We start from the raw sequence: 19,512 nt of genomic DNA, 5'->3' as shown, positions 1-19,512 counted from the left end.
AAATTATTTTATAGGATTTTTGTTTACATTAATAATAAAATAGTATTATATTTTACATTATATAATGTTAAAAGAAAATATCTTATTTATTTAAAAATTTAAGGTAAATTCATATTTATGTTAATAAAAAAATGTATAATTTATTTCCGAACAACTCAAATCTAAAAGAAAAAAAATTATTTTGGATAATTTCAAAAACTTTTTTTAATTTATAATTTTAAATAAATAATTAAAAAATAATTAAATATTTTTTAGAGAAGGAAAAAAAATTAATGATATAAGTTTAAGGCAAGTTTTAGTCATAAATTTCAAATTTATAAAACAAAAAAACATAAAAATCGTATCCAATAATTCTATAAACTCATAAAATTTATTTATAAATTAATAATTTAAATATTTTAAAATATAAATTTAAAATTTTTTATTTCGAAGCAAAAATGAATAATTTATTTAAATTCTTTCAATTCGTAAATCCCTTTATCTTCGTTTTCTTTCAATATAACTAAGTCGTACAGTGAAGAATGTTTTACAGGGGCTAAACAGTTTAATTCTTATTATAATAACGATTATTCAATGATAAAATTAAAATTTTTATTTAAAAGGGGAAGGGGAAAAAAGGTTATTAGAAGCTAAGCGTTTGTCAGGTGGCAATAATGCATTCATTGATTATAAAGGATTGATTTCCTGTAATGGCATTTCTCTAACTGCATTGCGTTGCTCGAGACATCCCTTTTCTGATAGACTAGACGACTACCATCATCGTCTCATAAAATCAAGCAAACAATGACCTACTTGCAGAATTTATAATTTGTTTACAAAATAATGAGACACTAATATTCAACTAAAACAAAGCATACTCATTCTATAATATAAGTTTGTTTCAAAATTATTTACTATTTATAAGTCGTTATATTTACAAAATAGAATTTATAAAACGAATAAAAATGTAATTTTTTTTTTTTTTTTTTTTTATATTTCCATAATATTTAAATAATTCATTGATAATTTATGAGATAACGTATTATTAAATTGTCACGCTATTATAGAAAATAATGAAAGGTGACAAAGACTACACCTTTTAAAAAAGAGTCGATTAAACGACGTCGTCTTTTAAAAAGTATAAAATTTTTATAATCTATTAGTTATTTCTCTTTAAATTTTGTATTAATTTTGTATACAATGTTTTAATAATTAACTTAATATAAAAATTTGTTTGTTTTCTACCAAAGTAAATAAATAAAGAGGATTAGATTGAGAATTTTTATATACACAGAGAAAAAATTTTAGTATTTTCCAGATATAAAAATACCAAAAATGTTCCATTAATACGTTATCATTGGCAAAAGTTCAAAATTCTATGATTAATAATCTAAAGCCTGTAATACGCAATAAAAATTTGTACGTAGAGTAGAAATTGTATTAGAGTAATACGTCACGAGTTAAAATTTTCGAAATTTAATAATTAAAACACTTATAAGATATTTAAAATTAATAGCATACTTCAATAATTTTCTTTAAATAATAATTTCTGTTTAAGATTTTAAATTAATTCTTAACTTTTAATAATGCTTTATATAAATGTTTCATTAATTTAAAAAGGAAAAAAAATCTAAGTTTAATTATTTAATCTTTATATAGAAGAAATAATAAACATTAAAATCATGTGATTTTCTATTTCTTCTAATTATTTATTTAAAAACTCTCTATTAATTTTTTTTAACTTTTTGTTAATAAGAAAATTATGTAATATATTTTTTAAAAAATACATAAATAATTGATAAAAACATGAAAAATTATATTTATTTATTATTAATTGTATTCTTATGTCAAAGTATGTATATATTAATATATTAAATGTAAAAAATCGATAAATAAAAGACAAATATCTTTATATATAGAAGAAATAATAAACATAAATAGAAAATCATATTGCGTTAATTATAATTATTCGTTTAAAAACAATTTATTAATTCTTTTTAACTGCTAAGAAGTATTTATTTACAAGAAAAAAATATATTTAATATTAAATGAAAGTTATACAATCGATATAAAAGTTTCGTAATATACTAAAAAAAACATACATATATACATATATTAAAAATAACCCAAAAGATTATATTTATACTTTTACTTATTTATATATTATTAATATTAATTTTATATTAAAATATGTAAATTATAATACATTTAACCGTAAAATAAAAAAAAAAAATCGAAATCTCGTTAAATTACGAGGCAGACGATGTAGCCCGTTGCATAGTCGGACTGAGACGGCGCATAGTGGCGTTATTGTACCGACGACGTCAGATGACTGCGGTAGTTTTCGGCTGCTTGGCTTTAGAGGGGATGTCTTAGCGTGAAAATAAAAGGCATTTTCTGTTAATTTTTTTGAATAACTATTTTAAGTCAAGTTTTAAAACTATTAATTTCGCTTAATAAAAATCATCGAATAGATCAGGATTTTTCTGATCGACGATTTGAGTTCAAGTTCATTAGGCCTAACGTTAAGTCGTCTGCCAAAGTAAGTATATTTTATTTGTTAAATTCTATAATAGAAAATTAAATATATCTTTCGTCTAGTCAAATTCTTCTCTATCAAATCTCAATTATCGAAGGAAAAAAATTTGTTTTATGTATAAATATATATATATATAATTATATACTATATATTGATATACTATATATTGATATATATGTCGCAGTTATAGGTCCTAATTAAAAAGTCTTATTTAATTATTTCGCTTATGTATGTATAAAACGCACGGAAATTTACACAAGTGAAAAATCCATATGATATAATTATTTGCCATTTTCGGATCGAGTTTACTCGTGGTAACAGCTTCAAAAATGAACTTTCAATTGTAAAATTGTCATTAAATATGTCCGATGAGGTTTAATGTCGACTGTTACTTTTTCGTGTCTTTTGGCTAAAAATTTTATAATTTAACATTTTTTTCGTTTTTTTTTAATATAAAAGTTCCTTTTATCTATTTTTTAATGTATTGTATGAGGATCATTTAAAATACGTATTGTGAGCATTTTAGTATATTTCGTACTTTGCTTCTAGAGTTTTAAATCCTTTAAAAAAAATTACATGTAAAAAATCGATTCGAAATTTAAGTATTTTTCTATTCAATATATTATCTCGGCCAATTTTTAATAATACTTGTTGTTTACATTGTAAACATGATCTAAAATAAATAAATATATATTAATTTCGGTAAGCGTGTGTATATATATAGTTCATACGTGTAAACATAACTCTGTAAAACTTTGCATTTTCTACGTAATTTATTAACATAATTAGTGTTAAGTTTTTTAACTGGGGAAGAGAATTACAAAAATATTGTTTTTAGTTAATTACGAGCAATTTAATTTCGTTTTTCAATTTTAAATTTACGAATATTTTATTAAACTTCGAAAGTATTTAAAATTCATTAGGAATAGAAGTTAATACCTTTGTTTGATTTGTCCGAAAATCAATAATAATTGCTAGTTTCTTTTAAGTGCGTTTCTGTTTTCTATTTTCCCAACCGCATTCCCCATGTCCGCATTCAATAGACGGATCAATAAGTTAGACTTGTCTGCGCAACGCAACATTCACTTTTGTAGATCTATTAAAATCGTAACGACATAAATGAATGTGTTAAAAATTCCTTATTTTTCGGACTAGTGTTTGGCCGAATGCCCAAGCCCTGTTGAATATTTGTTATAAGCAATTTTTATCAATTTCGACTTTACCTCATAATTTTGTTTATTATATTTATTTCAGACATTCTAATAAAAATATTATTCTTTATATTATCTATCATTTGCATGATTTAGTATATTTTAGTGTAACACGGCCGATCGATAACGCAATAATATTTTCAATGTGTTTGATGACGTCATACACATATATAAAACCAATCTCTTGTACCTGTAGTTCTTTGTGTTTAAATAAAGATTGCGGAATTTTTCAATTATATATTATATTTTTTCTCATTCAACAATCATATTTTAAACTCTTAAAATATTAATAAATTGAAAACGTTCCAGTCAGTATTCATTTTTTAACTAGATAAAAATGGAATGTTGTTATGATGTATTTTATTAGTGAAACTATAATAATTCAATATCAATAGAATAAACGTTTTTTTTTAAAAAAAAAGTCAATTTTTTAATTTTACACGCTAAAAAAAATCTATAAATAAGGAATTTCAAAATACCTGTAACAATATTTATTTAATTTTTTTCGTAGTTGTTCTTTTATTCGTACACTTCATGCTTTTAGATACAATAATTTGTTTTATATATTTTTTTAAAACCGCATATCACTGAATATTTTTTCACAATTCTAATTTTTTTTTATCAAACTTTTCTTTTTAAAACATTACAGTATCATACCTATCTGTATATACTTAATATATTATTGTATATATATATCTGTATATACTAATGAAAAAAGCGTAAATTTAAGAATAATTTAAATATAGTACAATCCTGATCTACGCGTGAGTTCGCGTTCCTGAATACGCGCATAGACGAGGATTCGTATAAATTTAAAAAATTTATTTCGTAGAAATATATTAAGATTCGGAGGATGTATTTTGCGAACTCATAAGTATTCACATAGAAACGATATAGTAATTTTCCGGTTTAATTTTATGTAGATACGTTAAAATCAAGAGAACGTTTTCATAATTAATATTTAAAAAAAGATAAAATTATATAAACTTCGTTAAAAAAATTTTTTATTTGAACTGCAAGAGGAGAGAATTTAAAAAAAAAACTCAATTGAAAGCTACCTGTACAATACAGATAGAAAAAATATCATTTACTGTGTGATATTTACAGACTATCTGTCCTGGAAAAATGTCGCTGATTTTTTTTTTTTTTTTTTTTTGTTTGAGTTAGCAAAAAGTTTCAAAACGTTATTTCCTACTTGCATAATAATCTTATTAAATTTTTACGAATTTAATAAGATTAATTATTATCGTTATTACTTGTATTATTGATATTCGTTCGCTTTATTTAAAAATTGGCAAACATCGCGACTATACCGTTACCAGAATTTTTAATATTATTTGGATCTTCCTAGCTATTACAACTTTAACATTTTTAATTATTCAAATTCATTAATAGGACTAAAATTTTTATTTAATTTAAATACGAATTTTATAGTAAATTAAACAAAGTTATGACAAGTTTGAACTAACAGATCAGCGTGAACGAAGTTTGAGAAATTTAAATAAAAGCGAACTGAAGTGTAATAATGTGTTTTTTAGTAGGACTCTTATTTAAATTTTAATAAAACTCGATCAGTGACATTTTAGAATATTTAATTTTCATATTCAGAATATAGTTTAGTCTAAGATGTTCGATTTACTAATCACTCGTATTATTTGTTTATATATTTGAACATTACTCATTGACTAAAATATCTGTATTTACTTATATGAAAAAGCGACGGCGTATCATAAGCGATGTTAGTAATTATTTGGTTGCTTTTGCAAGTTCCAACTTATAATAAGTTTGTCAATATTGCCATCAAATTATTCGAGAACAAGTGATGAATTTGAATCTGACGGATTCAAAGAACAGCACTTTAATTCTGATATAATTTAACAGTAGGCCTATTAATAACGTTCATTGTATATATTTTTTGCCATTTCTTTCTGATGTTTACGAAAACATTTCTCTAATTTTTTTCTGATAAATATTGTGTTTTAACGAAGAGTGAACAATTAAAAAATTATTTGAGTGAATGAGGTCAGGTGGGATAAGTGCACCTTTCGTAATAGTATTCAAGCTGGTTTCAGCGTGATTGTTTCCATGGTTGCAAGAGTAGTTGAAAAGTCTGGATAGCTTTGGTCTTTTCTTCTGACAGTGCAGGTACAGTAAATTTTGTGTTTAAAATCCAATATTTATTATTTTAAGAGAGATACACTCTTTAGATGAATATTGTAGAATGATAGATGCAAATACTCAAAGTTGTAAAGCGTTTTGTCCACATACTTTGTCATGACAGGCCAGGATGCATTTAATCCATGAAATTTTGATCTTTGGAGTAAGTGTACCTATATCAAGAGAACAGTCCGTTTGTGTTCTACACACATTTCTCGAGATGAGTATCTGAGACAGAAGAAACAACAATACTAGCGGTTGATTATTTTATCGTCATGAAATTTTCAATAAAGTCGTGTCCAAATTTATGTTGGACAAGTTATCAATTTTGATAAATACAAAGAAAAATTTTTTGTCAAGAAATCTGAAAGGAGGACTTTGTGTGTTCCGGTGGCCAGATGCGGACGATTATGCAAATATTCCTCTCTAAAGCATGTTAAGAGACTTAACAAAATGTGCTATATTGAAAGACATGATTTTATCCATTTTTCTTGCAACTTCAGGTCTTATTTTAACCTGATGTTTCAAAAATAGTCAAACACTTTTCAAGATAAAATTTCTTGAGATTAATTTTCTATTGTTTTGTAAATCACTTCATATTTCCATTGTAACTAGGGACCTAAATTAAAACAAATAATGCTGATTTTACTGTTGCTTATTAGTGTGGTATCGTTACTTTATTTGCTACGTCCATACGCAGCCCTCGCAGTGGAGAGTATTGAAGTCTGTACACAAACGAAAGATTACTATCACAACTTTGGCACACTTTCCCCAGAATTTTTAATTTTATTTGGATCTTCCTAGCTATTACAGTGAAGTGTGCACTTAACACACTAGTGGATTACCATCCACTGTAATACCACTCCAGCATTATTTTAAAAAAATATATTTTGACTCAACAAATAATACTTGAGACCCGTGATATTTATGGTTTGTTGCTATGGAACCAGGTAAATTATTTCGACAATTGTTTTTTGAAATCAGGTAAACTTTACTGTTTCACCGCTTGAAACTTTCAAATTTCGGAATGGCGGGTACGCTTAAACCACCCGACCTTATCAATCTGACCATGAAATTAATACTATATGTAGGATACTTCTGATAGTTAACTTTTATTTAGTAGCCTCTGAACCAAATGCACTTTTTATTTTTTCCAATTACCGGTAATTTAAATTTTATATTTAAGCCTAATTAATTTTACAAATGAAGATTAGTTTTTAACTAATGGGTTGGTTAAATTGAAACATGAAATCATAACTGCAATTTTATAGAGGTAAGCTCTTGTTTTTTCTATAAATTAGTCGCATTTGTAAAAATTACAATTGAAATATTTTACGCGAAACAACTACGCTTAATATTCTATACGATCGGCTTTATTTTAGATTGTTTCGGAAAAAACTAGATTCCAGTGGGTTCGAACAATACAGGAAAAGAAACAAATTTTCTGACCGAAATATTCTTAAACAATCCATACACACCTACATCCACAGAGAGAGAGAGACTGGATTAAAACTGTCTTTCCAGTTGTAGAAGACAAATAACCAGACGATAGCCAACCAAAAAGAGAAAATTGATTATTTAACATAAATGAAATGGTTTTCTGTATTATTTAAGAGATATTTATTACTATTTACTTTTTTTTTTTTCTCGTTACTACAATTTTTCTTTATCCTCATTATCTTTGACATTGCCGTATAAAACGAAGTAATCAATTTTATCTCATATAGAATCTTTTGTACAATAAAATAATTATTTGAAAACTAGTCACTTTTTTAAAATTTTGGATTATATCTTTATTTATTTAACTGAAATCTATTTAAAATAAACTTTAGATCACTGTTGTTGTAATGTCAATAAAAAATATGGTACATTGAAAATATTAAGCGCTTTCAAATTTCATAATTACAGCATTGTCAATTCTGATGTAGATATCTTCAACAGATGTAATAAGAAAATTCCGAAATACAGTAGAAGTACTTTGAAATCTAATAATAGATTGCGATGGAAATGTGATGTTACATGTGACTTGCATGTCTAATGGGTATATCTCTAACTCCTAAATAGTAATAATACATTAGCATAGAATTCTATACTCATATTGCAGTGTTACTTTGAGACTAATCAATAGGAAAACTGATAATATAAGAGTAAAGTGTAGTGTCCATATCCTATATAATTCCTATTTCTATATCGATTCATCAAAAAATTTAAATTAATTTAGAAATTCGTTTTTAACACAAATGCTGGATTTGTTTCCTTCTTAGAATATTTAAAATTCAAATTCAATTATTTGTAGATTATAACGTTCAAAATATATATTGCAATTCACCCTAAAACATTTAAGAGCCCAGATAATGTTAAAGAATCGCCAGATATATACGATGTTAATTATAATTTTTTGTGTTCTCAAACATTCTGATTTTGTGAAATAAATACGTTTACTTCTGCAAATTTATAATTCTTAGTTCTGTATCAAAGTAATCATTGGAAATTACTGAAGGTACCTTAACGAATATTCTAAGAAAACAATTTCTGCTATAATTGTTATGTATTAATAATGTTTAAATAATTTCCTGGGTCTATTTGATAAAAGAAATCTTGGGAGAGAAATGAGTTTATATCTTTAGATGTTTAATAAAAATATTTTGAGGAAGTGAGGAACAAAGATTGTTAATCTTTCTTTTCCAAAATATTATTTACACAATGCTTTTAATATTTTCTTTAATATAATTTTTTTATGCTTAAGCACCTTTCTTTTAATTGACAATTCTATCACAATTATATAAAATCGTCTTTTTTAGATGTTTTTCCATTACTTATTTTATTTAACTTTTATACTTTATCTCCTTAGAAATAATAGTTAATTTCAATAAATTTTCTTCTGCATTGATTAATCCTTTTTGTGTTAACTCTAAAAGTTATAACAAATTTGAGCATCCGAACCCTTAAAAATCTGATTTTAAATTAAGGAGAAAACTTTTTATTTTCACTCAAAATCTTTCGTTGAAAGGAATTCAAACTTTCTATTTTTATAATCATGTTGTTAAATGACTGACTGAAAAATTAATGTATTGTAATATTTTAATCCTTTTGAATGATATATTAATGTCAATACACGTATTGTCATTAAGTTTTTCTCTTTTAGTATTATTTATATATATATATATATATTTATTTACAATCTTAAGTCCATAATTCGAGTAAAGTTTGCCTTGAAGAATCCGAATTTAAATTTGGATCAAACTCTTAAGACTTATAATGAATAATATGGATCTAGATGTCTCCATTTTTCAGTTATTTTGATTGACCCCATGAAGTCATGCTCTTAATAGAAAGCTGACCATACAGTCTGTGAATAGTGGCATGAGACAAATACAAATTCTTGTTAAAATAAACTAATTTGTTCTTCCGTTAATACTGGTTTGATAGTTCTTGTGAAAGCGATCGGTATTGTCAAAACATGACTGTAAATTTATCTAAAGTAAAAATAATTACAGCTATTTCAAACTACTCTCAAGATACAAATGATATGCATACACTGTATTTCTTTTATCCAAGTGCATAAATTTTTATCTAACTTTTCAAACGTTTTCTGCTAATAACATAGGAATGGAAATATTGCACAGTTTGTTTCTGATTTTTTAATGTCTTTGACAATGGTGCACGCAATCGATTTGGCTCTTTCTGGAATGGTTTGTTTGGCAAAATCTTTTTCTAATAACTTCGAGCCCAAAAATAACTGGATGAGTTAGTGTCAAATTTTGTAAAGTTAACGAGACGGGCAAACACATTTTTCTTGTCCGTTATCTCTACATTACGTATTAATGTGTAGAGTTGGTCAGTATTTCAGTCATCTTCGAAATGCAATGAATTTTCCTAGAGCATCTCAGGTATGTTCTATTGGATTCAAATCTAGAGACCTGATTGATCACTCTGAAGAGCTAGCTGGTCTTTCGAATCTCAAGAAAATTCTTGACAAGAAGTTGCAGTTAAATAGCACTCCGAAAAATTTTACATAAAAACTAAATAGTCTTTGTTAAAACACCAAAAATGTAGTATTTTGCGTTCATACAAATATATGAAATGGCATGAATCTGTTCCAAATGAAGTTGAGTCTGGATAGCGTCTTGTTGAACGGGTACACGATTTTTACTGATGTTGAAAGGATAAATTACATACCCCTTGTTCTTTCCACATAAACATACCCGAGAATCAATCTGTAAATTGAATCTCGAGTCATCTTTAAACAGAAATCTAGCAGATTGGTCTGGGTTTTGGGAATAACCCAGTAATCTGCACTAGAAACAATTTCTCCCAAGAGAGAAGTTGAAGGGAATGTAAAATGTCGGTTTTCTATGCATAAAGATCACTCTTATTAATCTTTGACACGATTTTCTATATATAGAAAGATTAATGAGAGAGAATTTGATAGAAAGTTTCTGGTTGTAAGCAGTGTGTAATGTCTTTGGCAAGACAAGATAGTTATCATCACAAGCGATAATTGTTGGGCAATCTTCTCCAAGCCTTTTTGACATTTGATGGACCTTCAGAATTTATTATGTAATCTTGGATTTAGAGATTACATAATTCGGAATTCGACTCCCTTGACACGTAAGTCTGAGATTGAGCTGCTTTCGTCCTTATAGATCCTTTTTCTTACTGAATCAGATAAATCTGCATGACCTTGACAATTATTACGAGTAGTTTTTTACATACATTTTCGATATGAAAAAGGCTCGTTCTCGGTTGATTTTAAATAGCTCAGATCTGTGCGTTGGAAAAATTATTTGCAAATTTGAACTACACAAATGGAATAATCTTGTTACAATTAATGTGTGAGCAAATGTATCTAAAGTGTTATGACAATCAAAAATGGTTCTAATTTATCGAAGTCGTTTATTATTATTATTATTATTATTAACGTGTTTGTAAAATTTTATTATTAGAAGCTTACGTAACCAATAGTTTCTTGTAATTTTTATTTTTTTTTTATTACTTAATATTACAAACACATTAAGATCAGCTGTTGTTACAAGTTCAGAAAAAATAGAAAAAGATTAAAAATCCATTTTTCACAAATAATTCAAATTTACAAATATAAATTTTTAATTTTAACTCTTATTACTTATGTATATATAAATATTTCTTTTTGAACATGTAATTTCTAACTCTTTTGTTCGTATTTTATTGAAATTTTATTAATTTGTATTCTATCGCAGCAAAATCCGATGCAATCATGGTATATTTATTTGATGAAACAAATCGAATTAAATTTCTTCTTTAACAATAGTTTCTTAGCTTTAAGAAAGCGCAATAATTTATCATCAAGTAAGGTCAGTAAATATTAACTAAATTCATCAACAACTATCATCAGTAAATATTAACTAAATTCCTGCGTAGTTGTTATCTTTGTAAAATAGTATCATTATTAAGAATTATGCATTATTAGCAGACTTTTTCGCATAGTAAATATTGAATAACACTAAATCAAAATATTTCGATTAACAATTATATCTGATTGAACAGAAAGTTCTCGCACTTTTGGACGCATTTTATTTAGCCAAGAAAATTTTATGTACAGAATTGACTTCAATCATCAATGAAATCATCGTTGTTGTTGACCACTTCCTGCCACCGCTTATGCAGGGAATGGATGCCCTCTCGATAAAACTCTGGCGGCTGCGACTCGAAGAATTTGGTCAGGCTGGCCTCTAAGTCGGCGTCATTGTTGAACTCCTTGCCAGCAAGGTGACGGTCGAGCGCGGCGAACAGGCGGTAATCGTAAGGTGCAATGTCAGGGCTATATGGCGGGTGGGGCAAGACCTTCCAGTTCAGGTCCAGTAGCTTCTGGCGGGTCTGCCTAACCGTATGTGGCCGTGCATTGTCATGGAACAGGATCGTGTTCTGGTGTTCCAGGCGGGTCTCCGCCAGTTTCTGTTGCAGACGTCGAGTTGTTCGCAGTAGAAAGTTGCGTTGATAGTTGTATTTTGCGGCAGCGACTCTAACATTATGATTTCTTTAGAATCCCAGAAGACAGAGAATGATCTTTTTGGGTTAGGGATCTTTACTTTTGAAGCGTTCGTTCCAATCGTATACAGTTCTTCTGGCGACAGTGTCCGGGCCTAACGTAGCATTGATGTCAGTGATAGAATTGGCTGCTTTTTTGTTGGAAAGATAGTCATAAACAAAGAGCAGGCGAACTTGCTCTTTGGTTAGCGGATGTTGGTTGGTCATGGTAGAGTAGAGTGAGAGGACTGGATTTGGCATTTTCTTATAGCACGTACCCCGACCTGTTTATATACTACCATGGAACATTCTAGAATGTTCCAGAAAAAAGTTATTCTAGAAAGTTCCAAAAAATGCGAAAAAACTTTCTGTTCAGATAATACTAACTGTAAGATCAATAATTAATACAAAATTAATATTTTTGTTTTGTCAGATATTGCAGAATAATCTTGCAAAATTACATATGTACAGAATTAACATTGTTTAGTGTCAAAGTTGTATTTTTCGTTTGATCTTAGTTTAGTATCGTAATTAACCGGTAATTTAAATATACTATCATATTATGCATTCAAATGATTTTAATTATTTGAAATCTGTTATACTTGGACTTTATATTTGAATATAATTTTTTAGTTTATGCTGGAAATACTTTTTGATCTCTGTGAAATCATGGATAAAAACGAAACTGTTAACGGTGTTTTCAGAGATTGTACTGAAGCATTCCGTCCAAAACTCACGAATCTACTCAAAAAGAAAAAAAAATTGAATGGACGCTTTCCAAAAATATTATATATAGCTTCTGATGGATTATTTAAAAAAAGTTAGGTGTTCTTTTGTTTTCCGTGTTAAACAACTTCTGTAAACCAGCGATAATAAAATATTATATTAATAAAGGACGATTATTAATAATATGATTGTCAATTTGTGATGCTCATTTGTATCGGAGAGTTACCGTGTATCCCTTCTATAATATCTTATACTTTGATAAAAGTGAATATTGTTCCTCCGAATCTTTTCATGATTTTTTGCATGAATGATCCTACTAGGAAAAATTGTCGGCATAGTTGTAAGAGTGTCGACTTTAAAGGGGAATTAATTACGCGTCAGTGATGATCTAGGGTCTGTTCGTATGTGGGTGGTGGTGCTTGTGGCAAGGATGACACGTCCTTACAACAAAACCGTTTATTATAGTAAACTATCGCTTATACGAATGCCGACAGGTTGTTCGACATCGAAAGGATGTTCCAAAACCTTCGTCACTGTCCAAAATAAGAGTTCGGAAGTTTCGTGATTGCTCATGATGATGATGCAGTTTGTCGTCGAGATGGTGGCTCGCCAAAGTCGGGTGACGGGGTACAAACGACTCAGATTCGTCGCGAGTACAATAGGCGAAAATCAGCCCTTGGCACGTTGACTAACCTTGTGCGGGTCCGTAGTTTACGGAAAGTGATTTTTGTTCTTGAAGATTGAGGATTATATCAATCCCGTCTTTCGATCGGCCATTTCTGTTTGTTGTTCTCCCTCGTCCACGCTCTCCAAGTGACTGGTCCCTCGCTACTAAGCGTAACTGGACTCCCAACCGGAGCGCGGGAAAGGTCAAAATGAAGCTGAATTCGCTCTCTCACCGATCATAGGACGACATTCCTTCTACGATTTACGATTCTGCATCTCATTTTTAATATAAACAAAAGGGTGTCCGACTACAAACATTTTTTTCCTTGCCTTTTTAAACAATTAAAATTTTTCTCTAAATTAACCGAATTTTCGCGAATTTCGTGACGGTTCTGACCTTACATAGTCTTAACTATTGCTGCTGCTCAATAGAATGATACCGGCGATTATTTTATACCAGTAATCTTAAAATCAGTAAAAATAACGTATGATTTTATAACTATTTATTGGGCTACAATTTATAAATTGCATACCTATAAATTCCCATTGGCTATTCGCCTGTCTGTTCTTCCTTAATCTCGAGAACGAAGTTAGACATAAAAGTAGACGCCAAGGATATTATATAGATTACTCCCTATGGAATTTCGGGACTGGGTATACCCTACGATACCCTACTTTTGGATCGGAGACGAAAAATAAGAAAGTTATCATATTTACGATTTCTTGCCTTTCACAATGCATTCTACGCCATTTTAGTTTTTTCTACTAGGTGGCGTTCGACTATTCGTACCTCCGGAGGGCAGGCCGCCGAGTGTTTAACGTCACTAGTTATTGATTCACGGTAGTTCTTTAACAAAAGAAAAAAAAACTGAAACGTATACTGAACTGCAAGCAGCGCATCCAGCGAACCAATAGAAAAAAGAAAATTAAGCTGCGTTCTACATAGAAGACACCGTAGTTGCTTGTAGTACTATCTAGCGGTGAAAACGTGCAAACTATTAAAAAAAGAAAACACTGCGAAAGGCAAGAATTCGTTAATCTGGTAACTTTCTTATCTTTGGTCTCCGGTCCAAAAGTAGGGTAGGCCTACCGTTGAACTCGTCTCGGTCCCGAGTTCAGATATACTGTGTACTTAGTCCTGAAATTCCATATGGAGTAATCTATATAACAGCCGAGGCGGGATATGGAAAGCTTAGGAGGCTTCGATTAATCATATACGAACGTCCGGTCTGGATCGGAAGTTACGTGATTTCAATTCAAAAATTTTTCCAGAACGGAGTTAGATGACCGGCATGACTGTTAACAGGAAAAGTATGACGTACAAGGGCAAGACTACTACCATCTAGACTTGTAAAGCGTATACAGTCAAACCTGTTTTTGTGGACGGCCGGATGGCCGAGCGGTAAAGGTGGCAGCCTACCGCTCTGGGGGACCCGGGATCGAATCCGAACGGGTCGAATAATCCCCAGGAATTTTTCGGGGGGTGGTCCGTTCGGATATGTCGGGCCCCGTCCCTCACCACCCGGTCGCCCCATTGTGGGCCTGGCCGAACCCATAATGGGCCTACTAAAAGAGGCCCTCTTAGTGCCCACAGGGCGGAAAGAGTTAAAAAAAAAACCTGTTTTTGTGCGGTCTTTTTCTGTGCGATTTTTATTTGTGCGGTATATGAAAATTTCAATCAAATTGGAACATAATTGACTCCTGTAAAATTTTTAAAAACTCTATTGGTTGTTTTCTATGACATCAGCAGGTTTTTTCATTTTTTATTCAGTAAAATTTTTTTCTCATACGTTTATTTCGGTTCCCTCTTATTTTAATAGCATAAAAACCATAAATATTATGTTATATTTGAACAGATGCGGTAAGTTAGCTCCCCTCCATCTTTAGACTGCAGGTGTGAAATTTCACGCCTTGTTAAATGAAATAACACTTCCTGCAGCTATATTTATCAAATAAAAATAATCGTTAAAAAATGATTTTAACTTTTTAATGTTAGATTCGTATTTAAGTGGAAATAATTAATATAAAAATTAAAATTCTTAGGGATTTTTTCCCCATTAGGTGTTGCAGAAAAAGGCCCAAGGAGTTAAAAAGGCAATTCCTAGTTATTTCGTACGGTTTCGAGTTATTTTCTACGTGAGACTTTTTTTATGCGGTCCCTATTCACCGCATAAAAAAATATTTTTTTGTGTTGCGAAAACTATTTTTTATAGCCACTCGTGAAGTTTCGCGCGATTTTTTTTATGCATTTTCTTTTATGCGGTCCCTATCCCCCGCATGAAAACAGGTTTGACTGTATTTTAAATAAATTAAAATTATGATTAAAAATTGCAGCTCGGCATTGTGACGATGCAACAATAACTAATTGCTCGTTTGATTTTTAAATGCCGAGACGTCCTAGCCTTAGTCGTTGGTCATGTCATTTTTTATATATTAATTTCATAGCTTATTTTTTATTATCTAACGGAGATGATAAAACTAATTGAAATTTGTTATTCATTGATTTAGAAGTTGTTTGAAATTTTTTGTTTTACATAAATTAATTTGAAAATATATAAAAAGTTTCAAATTAATATCATTTAAAATATTGAGTAAATATTTATAACTAAAGCTTGAAATTTAAATGATTTTAATAGCATTAGAAAGATTATGAATATCATTTTAACTGTTACTATTGTATGTGTAATGATTTGATTACTATTTCAGGGTACAAAATGCCTGCTCCTGCTCCACCAGCGGTAAATGGCGAGCCCAGCGAGTTGGAGCAACTGCATCTCAAGGCCAACCAAGTTACAGATGAGGTAATAATTTATTTTATACTTTAAAATAAACTAAAAGTCATAGCTTAAGATAAGTTTTATTCATCACAACGCACTAAATTGAAATATCAATAGAAAACGGCTACATCCTTTAGGGAATCCAGTTGCCGGTCAGGGCCGGATTTACATAAGGGCATTTAGGGCCTGTGCCCAGGGCACCCACAAAACTAAAAAAAAATTATGTTTAAACAATTTTTTTTTCTATTACCGCGACAGCCTAGTGTGGCCTAATCATGAGGGCAACAGGCAGAGAAAACCAAACCCGGGAAAAAACCTATGACACATCGGAAAATTTCGGGAAAAAATTTCACATATTTTAATTTAACTGAAAAATACCTAATTAGTTTTACACAATAAAATATATGTATGTTTACAATAACCTTATTTTTAAATGAAATTTACAACTTCCTAGTTCAAATCTAATTGAAAGTACAGTATTTTGGGTAAACTTTCTAAATCATCAAATTTGCCTACTCTTAAAGGGGGGACCCCCCACCGAATTTGTGCCCAGGGCCCCTGGATTGGTAAATCCGGCCCTGTTGCCGGTTACAGGATAACTGTCTGCAGAATAAATTTTGCCCTTGCCATTAAAAGATTCATGATCGTTGCACGAGTTACAATGACCCGTCAGATAGAATATTTCGGCTAACTGGCCGATAGCTAAGTAAGATAGCTAAGGGCTGTTTCACACTATGACCGACTGGACTGTACATTTCATTTACAAGAGAAAGCGACATTAAAAATGCTAAAATGGTGTCGTTAGCCCGCGAACACGACGACAACCTTATAAAGACGGCCATGTTTTCTGTTTAAATTGAAAAACTTACCACGATTGGCTAGTGTTCTGATCTGTAAGACGCGTTCCGATTGGTCCTTACGAGTCGGCCACCGACATAATCGTACTCAGTGTGAATTCTTTTACTACTAGTCGGTCCGATTATAGGATCGGTCGGGTCGGACCAGTCGGCGACAGTGTGAAACAGCCCTTACACGGAGCAATTGTGAACAGGATGGAGGAGAGAAACTTCGAGTGAACGAAAGCGTAGGACGGATTGGAGTATATAGGAAAATATTATTCACTAAATCTTAATACATTTATCAACACCGCAGCCAAGATATTCGCTCTCCTTACGAATTAATGCAAATATACCGCGAATTCCCCCCTTTTTTTATCATCATCAAAAGTCCTTTGAGTTTGTACAGTATGAACGTCTGGAACTTTGTTATATATTAGTCCGTACAACTTTATTCCTCGCTGCCAAAGCCACTTCGCAGTGCAATACTATAAATCAGCGGTCGGCAACCTTTCTGGCCTCATGAACCACTAAACTCAAATTTTGAATCCCGAGACCACTATCATAAATTTTTTTAAAAACAATACAAAATCTGTAGAACAATGATTCATAAAAGTTCAATTTTACTATATTAATATGAAACTCGCGTGTTTAATTATAACAAATTAATGCAAGCCTAAAGTTCATTGCTGCTTGTTTGAAACAAGTTATGGATGCTTAGGGCTTTTCCACGAAGGATGACAATCGCACTCACAATATTGTTTATTATTTATTGATAGTAGTCGCTTCGTATTTGGTTTTAGATTCGAATTAAAAAAACCCCCAATAAGTGAAAAAGTAACTAAGCATTTTGCATTTCTTTCGTAATACTTCGCGTAACCTTCAGTTGATCAATGTCCAAATTTCTCCACGGACCACCAAATTTTCTCGCGGACCATCAATGGTCCGCAGACCACCGGTTGCAGACCGTTGCTATAAATCCATATAAATATATAATGCAAGCGTTAACAGTTTGATCGTTACAGCTTTTTTTACTTTTTCAACCTAATATTTTGTTTCATCCATTTTTCTGTTATTTCATAGTTCAAATCAGACACTTAATTTGGAATATCTTCTGGCGCTCCTTGACGACGGCACCCGCGTGCGCCGTAATGTACACCCTGCATACTGCAACATATAAAGTACTTTATAAAATATTTTAAAAAACGACATTTTGATAAGTGAAATTAATTGTTAGAATTACTTGACTCCTAACTTAAAACTGTAGCCTTTAAGTTTCGAGAATCGGTTTCAATCTCTAAAAAAGTTTTTAAAGTACTATTTTTAGTATCTTAGGAAACAGATACTACTGCGGCCGGTAAAACTTCCGTTAACCTAACAGGTACTTTACGCGGATTCGAGATTAGTTTGCCAGGGCTGGGCTTTTACGCGTGCACCGAAAAAATTAGAATAACGACAAATAAAAGTCAAAAGAAAAAGTTTCAAATATATTTAAATTAGTAAATCGAATTTAACTATGTACAATTGTCTATAATCCAAAACAAAATTTATTAAAGAAAATCAACAAGTCAACTAGACAATAAAACTCAGCTACTTAGGGGAATTAAGATTAAGTTAAGCTTTGAAAATTCGACAAATCAAATACTTAAGAACTATGAACAAAATCTCTTACGAACTAAACGTCTATCCGTTACCTCACTATACTAGTAACCTGTTTCCTCAATCCTTTCGCTATCGTCAAATCGAATTCCTCTTTAAACACCTTGGATCGCCTAATTCTCACTCTGGACTTTGCCTCGAATTTTTCACTCAGTAGTACACCTCGATCGTCTTCGGTTAGCGTGCTGGTTTTATGCTGAGAGGTGACGTCACAATTCAGCTGGGTTACTCCCCTTATTTACATACTTAATTTTCTAACATCAAATTTCTTTCTGGCAGCTTCAATTCTCCGACAAAATCTTATAAACCGTTTACAAAGTATTTAGCACACAATTTTCTGGGATGTTTTATGACGGTTTAGTAAGTATTTCTTTTCTAGTGAGTGTGGGGATTCCCCCCTCCATTTTTTTTCTGCGGACTGTTTATTTCCGCTGGGCAGCGCAAGTGCGCGTGATTTTTCCTACGGCGCTCGTTCTTTCGTGAGTTGGTTTATTATCTTCTTTTTTGGTTACTAATAGGACGAAGGTTCCCCACCACTCTCTTAACTAAAACATAAGCCCCAAACAAAATATAATAAAACGAAAAATAATAAAATAAAAATAACGCTCGGACTCAGTTCCTTACAAGTTATAAGATCTTTCTTAATAAATATTTCGCTAATATCAGAATAAACTGTTTAAATGACTAAATAAAGGACGTACACAGACGTATCGGAATAGGAACTGGTCGGCCATATTAAAATTTCTGTAGATCAGCAAAATAACAATCACCTGAAATCCACCGGTTAACTGATTCGTCAGTGTATCCCAAAGATTTATACTCGTGCAACGACGAGAATTCTGTAGATTAAAGTGTGTGAGTTTTAATCTCAAGATTAAATGCAACCGGCCCTTAACCTTTAATAGCTTTTGTATTTCAACTTCATGCAAGATTGCGTGTTTCCGATTCATTTCATT

General features: G+C 30.5%; 1 protein-coding gene across 1 annotated transcript in view; it reads left to right on the top strand.

Moving 5' to 3' along the window:
- The first annotated feature begins 2,277 nt into the window (after nt 1-2,277).
- Nucleotides 2,278-19,512, top strand: part of LOC136977858 (synaptosomal-associated protein 25-like) — a 48,592-nt gene continuing 31,357 nt past the window's right edge. Inside the window, exons 1-2 of the mRNA XM_067273445.1 lie at nt 2,278-2,521; nt 15,991-16,085. Of these exons, the coding sequence (XP_067129546.1) occupies nt 15,999-16,085 (87 nt within the window). The 5' untranslated portion in view covers nt 2,278-2,521; nt 15,991-15,998. The remainder of the gene's footprint in view (nt 2,522-15,990; nt 16,086-19,512) is intronic.

The sequence above is a fragment of the Centruroides vittatus genome, unplaced genomic scaffold (genome assembly GCF_030686945.1).
Source record: "Centruroides vittatus isolate TY-2023 unplaced genomic scaffold, ASM3068694v2 contig_480, whole genome shotgun sequence".
Taxonomy (NCBI): Eukaryota; Metazoa; Arthropoda; class Arachnida; order Scorpiones; family Buthidae; genus Centruroides; species Centruroides vittatus.
This window is presented reverse-complemented; position numbering and strand designations above follow the sequence as displayed.